Source organism: Anneissia japonica, unplaced genomic scaffold, assembly GCF_011630105.1.
Source record: "Anneissia japonica isolate Jap-2015-1 unplaced genomic scaffold, ASM1163010v1 scaffold1374_len1023071_cov147, whole genome shotgun sequence".
Taxonomy (NCBI): Eukaryota; Metazoa; Echinodermata; class Crinoidea; order Comatulida; family Comatulidae; genus Anneissia; species Anneissia japonica.
Window position 1 is genome coordinate 649863 of NW_022728671.1, and position 8361 is coordinate 658223.

At 35.0% G+C, this 8361-nt stretch overlaps 1 protein-coding gene across 2 annotated transcripts in view; it reads right to left on the reverse strand.

The window, feature by feature from the left end:
• Positions 1-8361, reverse strand: part of LOC117114459 (calcium/calmodulin-dependent 3',5'-cyclic nucleotide phosphodiesterase 1A-like) — a 49437-nt gene that overhangs the window by 337 nt on the left and 40739 nt on the right. For both annotated transcript variants that reach the window (XM_033258129.1, XM_033258130.1), the window contains exons 7-16: positions 8122-8262; positions 7579-7679; positions 6924-7049; positions 5380-5484; positions 4289-4409; positions 3810-3891; positions 2490-2686; positions 1850-1970; positions 899-1192; positions 1-671 (exon numbers count right to left, since the gene is read on the reverse strand). The exon at positions 1-671 is cut by the window's left edge and continues 337 nt beyond it. In XM_033258129.1, the coding sequence (XP_033114020.1) occupies positions 400-671; positions 899-1192; positions 1850-1970; positions 2490-2686; positions 3810-3891; positions 4289-4409; positions 5380-5484; positions 6924-7049; positions 7579-7679; positions 8122-8262 (1560 nt within the window). In that variant the 3' untranslated portion in view covers positions 1-399. The remainder of the gene's footprint in view (positions 672-898; positions 1193-1849; positions 1971-2489; positions 2687-3809; positions 3892-4288; positions 4410-5379; positions 5485-6923; positions 7050-7578; positions 7680-8121; positions 8263-8361) is intronic.

Genomic DNA, 8361 nt, shown 5'->3' on the forward strand with positions numbered 1-8361 from the left:
TTGGCAGTTAAAAGTATTTACGTTCATTTGAAAATCAATAATATAGCGTCCGCATGACACTTAGCGTCAGTAATTCATTAGGTTCAGCGAGCCAATAGCCCATACGTACCAGTCTTATTATACACATAACATCCCTTTCACAGTATTTGCTTTTGATGATGCGTCAGGTTGGGTGAAGTTAATTTTCAGGTAATGTACCGTGTATTAATTCCAAGGCGGTTTCATATTAATCAGAATCATTTGATTTGATATAACCTGTAGCCATACGAGAAATATGTGCGGTTTCTGTCGCGCCTCTGTTGAATAACTAAAAATATAAATCGCTAATGGAATATATATATTTCCCTCGTGTTTATTTCCCAACGTATTATTGATTAGTTGATCGATTGTTTATTCACATTATATAACACCAGACCTAGAATCTTCTTGCGGAGAGTCCAATTCTAACGGTATACAGCTAGCTGGTCTCTTCTTGGGACTAACAATCATCCTCGATATTTTAATTGTATGATGGGTTGGGCCTACACACTCGCCTTCCATACTCTTGCTCTTTTTATCAGGAGAGTTTGTTGAGCTAATATTTACAATGAGGTCCTGTACTCTGGGTGCATATTCATTGCAAGACTCTTTTGACGATTTGGTCATCCCATCACCATTACCATCGCATCCATCTATTGTAATCAGTTTTCCGTAGATTGAGAATTAATATGAAAGTACAAGAGAAATAATCTAAAATAGAACAATGTTTTCCCGTATACTTCTTTTACTTGGTACACTTGAAAGGAATAATTTAGAATGTTTTACACTAAATCACACATTCTGTGCTCTAGAATGGTGATACCTCTCTGCATAGCAATCTACTTTATTTTTAATTAAAGTAATGATCCTCAATCCATACCTTTGAGCGTATCAGACCCACAGGAGCGCGGAGCCATATCTATGTCGGGTGTCGAGGCGTGATCTTCTGACGTAGAAGAGGATAATGACGTTCTTTGATCTCGCCTGTTTTCCGTTCGCATAATTCTAATTCTGTGTTCTTCTTGGCTAAATGCAGGTATGGAGGCCATGTTGATGGCTTGACTCATGCTGTCTATGCTTGGTCGATGCTCGTTGGAAAAGCGTTTGGTTGGATACTCAATGTCGCTTAGATGTAACTCAACATCTGTTGCACCCTTGCTTCTCTCTATCGCATCTTTTATTGGTAAAAAATATATAATAAATCAAATCAATGATAACCAATAATATCAATATTATGAACAAAATTATGAATAAGCCTAATGTATAATACAAGTGTTGATTAATTGTTAATTGGATCGATTGCAATAGGGGTTGTAGGCTAAAGATAATGAAGTTTTCGGGATAGTGCTATGAATAAAATTTAATAAAATAATAGAAGAGGAAACCAAGAATGATTAAAATAACCAGCTCCATGTGAACTCGAACGGATACCTTTTGTGGACGGCGAATTCTATAACAAATACATTTTTCATCACTACTGACGATTTCATTCGATAGTAGACCTGTCACGCCAAAATTGGTCTGGGCCAAAAAAAGACAACATGTTTGCAGACTTATTATACATGCATAATTTGAATATCATATGGGTTAAGGCGCCTGCATAGACAGAAGAAGGTCCCGGCTTCGAATCCCGGTTAGGGCACCTATTTTTTTTACACGCGCAGATTCCTCTTTTTTAACGTCCAAACTTGATTTAGAATTTATCTCTATTATATCGTACTGTATATACATACATACATACATACATAGTATGTATGTATGCATGTATGATGGTATGGGTGTATATATATACATATACATGTTTATGTATGTATATAAGTAATAGTCTTGCCTTGAGCAGCCCTCTCTTTCCAGAGTCTACTGTTTTGTTTCAGCGGTGCCATCCATAATCGTGGCGCTTTATTTGGTATTGACATCTGCCGCATAGATGGCCGTACAATGTTAACCCGACCCTATAACAGTAGTGTTCAAATAAGCTCTGTTAGTATTATACATATGAAAACGTAACGGTGCACTAAAGATAATCTCAGCAATGCGTCGAGAAATCAAATAATCCATCGATTGATCGATATCAAATCAACCAATCAATGGTAAAGGTAAGGCGCTTATTAGCTTCATGTTCAAATCAGTCCAAACAACAGTGGCTAAAATGAACCTTAACCCCTCTTCCGAAAAATGCTAACGAGCAGCCAGATGTGCTCACTGGACCTCCAGTTTAATGTCCATGTCCGAGAATTGGTACTACCAACAAAGTCTGGGCGAGGATCGTCTTGAAGCAGCACCGATGTAAGGCAATAGGCACAGCGGTACCCCTGACTTACCGATCAGCCACTCGATTTCCTAAAAATGATAGGCCAAATAAAGACAACGAAAACTACTCAACAACTGCAACACGAACAATCAAAGAACAACAACAATAGTAACAACCATAACAATAATGACAATAATAATAGTAAAATAAACTAGCTCACTGGTGATGTAGATGGGCTGGTATCTTGTCGCGAAGTGTTGTCCGATTGTGTAGTATGTACAGGTACGGAGTTGTGTATAGCATTCTGTTCGCATTGTGCAATATCTTGTCCATTATCAGCCAACTCTTCCTTTAGTACCTTATCCATTAAGTCACTTAAAAGTACCATTGTTGGCTCAACGATGAAATCGATAAACCCTATAATAAAAATGATTGATGAAAATCAAGAAAGTTCTTAAGAAAATGATGTTGTCGTCCCTTGATAATCGAACCTTACTCTCTTTTTTTACAGTTGCCTTACCAACCTCGCAATATTAAATTAAATAGTAAATTGGCTATAAATTGGTTATAATTCATTCGTAAATTAAAAAACTTACAGGGAATGACGCCATCGCACTAAAGCCGTATGGACTATGGACGTGTGGAATTTGATAATCTCTTGGAAGGATAGATCAGAAAAGTTACCTTGTCAAGTTCTATAAAAGAAATCAGCATATGGAATATGTGCACCACGAGTCAGAAATGAGGCAGAATAGGTTACATTGTCTTATCAAGGAATTACTGAAAATATCGCCTTTTTACGCACATTGTAAAAATGAGGTGGACGGGAATGGTCACATTAGTCATGAACAAAATAGATGAAACTCTTCAATAAGAGGGGACCCTATATTTAAAAAAAAAAGGTAATAGTTTGAAAAACATGTTGTCTTCGCCCACAGCCAATATTTTTCGATCATGACTAGTTTAGATTACTATTCATTGTCCTATTAGTTATGCAGTGGTGAATTAACGACTTCGGGCAAACTTAATTCCAGATTTAGTATTTAAATATTATTACACAAAAGTCATCGTTTTAACATACTGATAGGCCATAAGCAGGGATAATTCATCAATTTGCCTGCATGATTATGTTGATAAAAACGAACATAGTCAGTATCACAACTTATATTACTTGGCAGTATGTATATTCAATATTCTTATACGGTACCGGTATAGATAGGGCCTATATGAGGTCCTTATTCTTTGAAGAATATAGAGAAAAGAGTTGTTAACATCCCATCATACTAATCCACTGAATTGTGTGATAACATTGTCAATGATCACCCCTCCCCATATCATATTGAATTACAAATCGATTGACGTTTACGCCACCAATAAATAATATACCTTAATTCTTTTTTTTTGTTGTCAGACAACAATGTTTTAAATTAAAAATATAAACGGCATACAATCACTTAATAAAAACGACAGAGACTCTTCCACATAAGGTACAATAACAATCAATATAACTTAGTCATGTAACTAAAAAATAGCGACTTACCGATTTGGGACTCAGCAATGAAAGTACTTCGCCTGTCGCACAAGGGCGAACATGGTTGTCCAAGCTCCATTTCTCGGTCACCCTAAAATTAATTTCAGTTAAAAAACTTAAACATTTCAAAATCTAATATAAAAAACAGTTCAGTTGATACTTTGCAGGCATGAGTGAATTAATCGATTATGATGATAAATGACATGGATTATTGCAAAATAACGCAATTTGATGGTTGGCGATAAGCCATTTACATAATTATCATTCAGCAATTCCTGGTACGGAATGCTTATGCGTACACATAATTCAAATGATGATTGATAACAAATCGCAGATACAGCATTTTTGGAACATACGATGTAATTGCACTTTGAGAATAACATTAATCATAATAATTACTAACTTAGTTGCCTAGTATGTTTATATATATACATACAAACGGCAATAGACCGATATGACTTCGTATTAGATTAATCCCTCCTACAAACCTGTAAGAAAAACTCTTGCATAAGTAGGCGTGTCCACTTATAATGCAGGTCCCAATGTTTGGCAGGATGGCTAATATCTGAGCAATGAAGCACCAGCGACAACGTTTTAGCTTTATCAACACTGTAAAGGTAAATTAAAAAAAAATCATACAGACATATACAGTATTGAATTCAGTAACCAGTCTTTGTTTAAAACATGTATTTTTTACTTTAAAAGTACTGCTCCAGACTTGTGCGGGCGAATATTACATGAAGTCGTGATACAACCGCTTTAATAATAATTGTTACTGACGTAATAATTAAATTCACAGAATCATTTACCTAACTAAGTCAATGACCTAGACATTCAAATTAAAGACATTTATCCATGCGCTTCTGCTCGATTGAAATAATGCATGTCATACAATTACATGCCTATATCTGAAAGGATTTAAGTTACTGCATTGTGAAAAGGACGAAGTACATAATGGTAATGAAATGAGTATGCATTCGCTTGATGCAGACGCATATTTCAATACTTATCATATATTATTCCAAATCAAACAAATGTTACTCGATATTTACAAATATAAGTTATTTTATTGTACTATAGAATGCACAAATGAAAATAATCATACATAATATCAATAATAATCATAAAGAAGAAGACAGGAACAAGAAAAACAACGAGAGCAGCAAAATTATCATCAAAGAATCAACACCACCAAAACCAACAACAAAATAACAACATCAACAACAGTAGTAGAAGGAAAGGCAGCAAAACAACACCCAACATCAACAACAAAATTAATGGCAAAAGCAGGAGCAAGAGCAGCAAATCACCAGCACAGTAACAAAAACGGCAGAACCAAAGTATCAAAGCAGAAACACCAACACTACCACCACCAACAACAACGACAACGGCAACGGCAGAAGCAACACCAACACCTTCAGGGAAAAAACCCAACAAAAATAACATAACAGCAGCAACGACAGAAGCAACAGCACCAAAACAGCAAGACCAACAATATTAACAACGACAACGACCGAAGCAACAGCAGCAAAGCAGCACAACCAACAACAGCAATAATGGGTAAATCAACCGCACTTACCACTCCCCAGGAACGCCGATCCAACTTTTGATTTGTTTTATTTGTTGAAAATGAAACGACATATCCGTTGCTAGGACCATTTCGATGACAAGACGACGCAGTTCCCTGAAAATAATTCATGACTCTTTAAATTTTTCCGGACATGAGGTTCAGGATTATTTTATCTATATTTTATGATGTCTGCATTTAAAGCCTCTTTTATAACTGGCATTACATCGTAATTAATTACGTAATTGGTTCGTGTGCACCATATTGGTACTGACCTGTTAATTATACAGAACTGTCTGCTTTTTTTAAATGATAAATTTGTATATGTATTCTTAATTAAACTAATGGAGTTTCTGATGTGATTCATGGTAGTATGTTGCCGTTACATTACTGCAACGACGTCATATATTCGATCAGAACTTGGACATTATGTTGACCCGGCTTCGTGTAGTGATTTCCTATTTATATTTATTTATCAATACTTCTAGTGGGAAGACTGTAAAAAAAATAGGACGGAAATACAACATTTTGTCTCCTTTAAAGGGAATAAAATCTGGGAAACAATGAATTGGTCATTTAAAATAATTTTGTAAGTTATCATCATGATAAGTTTTGGGGATTTACGACTTTTATACGAAAAGCAGCCTATGTTAAGTCCTATGCTGAAAATATTTTATGAAACCCTATTATTAATGGTAATTGGCAAGAAACATATTTTCTCGCATAATTTCGTATTCACAGCTCGCCTAATAAATGACTTAAATATAAAAAGTAAGCATCCCAAATTGAAATTGAATACCGTATTTCAATTTCATTAGCCTAGACAGACAATATATTTTCTCTTGAATATGTGTACACTGCAAATATTCGCTTAATTGACGTACAGTCAGATACGTATTGACTGATATTCCGACTGACGTAATAAATATGGTCAAATCAATATATAAAGTACACGACGTTTACTGCCACCATTATTATTAGCACGGTTTTAACTTGTCAGTGACGTTAATGGTGGTGGTGGTGGTGGAGATGATGGTGATGCTGATATAAATGATGATGATGGTTATAATATTATTGCTTATTATTATGATTATGGCGGTAATGGTGGTAGCTCTGGAGGTGATGATGATGGTAGTGGTGGTGGTAGTAATGATGATGATGGTGGCAGCAATAAAGGTGATCGTGATGACCATGATGACTCTGATCAAACATTGTCTGATAAGTCTGACAGACAAATCTCAAAATCATGCCCGCAAAATTTTAACTCAAGTCTTTCATCTATTTGTTAAAACATTAAGCCAATAATTATTAGGACGTGCACTGAGTTTAAGTACAAATAGTATGAACGTCACTCCAAAAATTGACAAGGTCATTTTATTCAACGTTTCGCTTAAATAAAATTGCCATGTCAGTTTTGGAGACATTTATACTATAAGCCAATAATAGTCACGTAAATGTGTATTTTTAACCATACTGGAGTATTCTGAAATGTTGACTGTCTTGAAAATCTAATGTAATAAAATAAGTTTGAAGAGTACAGAATCAAAATAGTCTACCTGAAATCGTCTCTTGAAAGATTAATTAGGATATTTTTATCTTTATCACGTAGTATCCGGAATGTACTACTAATGTGGTGGTTCTCCAACACTGCTCGATCGTTGTACAATAACGCTGCATTCGTACTGGGAAAAAAATGGAACACCTCTGTTCACAGATGCTAATTAAACTATAATAAATCTAGCTTCCAGTTCTCCACTGTGCATACAATCACACTCATAATACAAACACATTTTATATTATTTACGTCCACAGTGATTTGACTATTAAGGAAACATGCGTTTTAATTGAGTACCGTCACAAATTACGGTACTCCACTGTATAAACGATGAGGAGAATTGCATTAAACTTATAAATAACATGCTAGTGATATTTTGTTATAATTCACCAGCCGAGTTCCACTTATCCTATTCGTTTAGTCCTGATTCAAAGTAATAACAAACCCAGAATAAACGTCCATGGTTATTCAAACCCTGTTAGTGTCAGAATGTAGGCTAAATGATACCGGTAGACCAAAACATGGTGAAGATTCCCATTTTATTCTTCGTTATTGTCATTTCTGTAAGTCTTAAACCAAGTATCTCATCCCCGAAACATTGACGTGTGTGAAAATATCATAGCGATGGAATAAGATATGTGCCTATCTAGACATACCTTGCGTTGGCATGAAACGCATTTGATGTGCCAGTGTGTTCGTAATCATGAATTAAGGCCGCAAGCAATGCTGCTAGAATTTCCAAATCGCTCAACCAGTGCTGCAAACCCAATAAGAGAGAGATACAATTATTATATCAGAATGCATGTAATAAATGCGATGATTAGAGACTCGATTCTTGGATTACTAAACACACTTTCTAGATAGCTTTATTGACATTGTATTGATTCGTAATAAATATAAATATGATTGAAGACGAACAGTTTATAAAACGACAAGTACAACGAAATGCTAATCAATGAATACTATAGTATTATAGTATCTATTCTCATTTCGCTATCATCGTCTGCCTAAACCCAAAAGCTGTTTTATTATAATATTGTATTTCCATTGCACTCAATAGGAGAGTATAATTTCCACGTCTATATTCAGCTTCGTCTTGTAATTAATGCTTATTAGAATCTAAACATGCGGTCTATCGTTAAAAAATGTCTATAATGTATTTGGATTTTGACAGATCGATATTCTGTTTTTCACTTTACCACTAAGCCCATTTTTACAATGATGTGGTGCACAGTTTGAAGCACGTCTGCTGCATGGATATGGTTATGGTAAGGGTTCCTATATCTCTGGTAGCCGGCTTCCATGACGTCAAGAAAGGCATGTAAAGCTGATGATGGCATCTGTAATATAAATGAACATATTACAAATTTATAAAATATCCATGTAGGAAGAACATTCTTAATCATCACCATTATTATTATTATTATTATTATTATTAT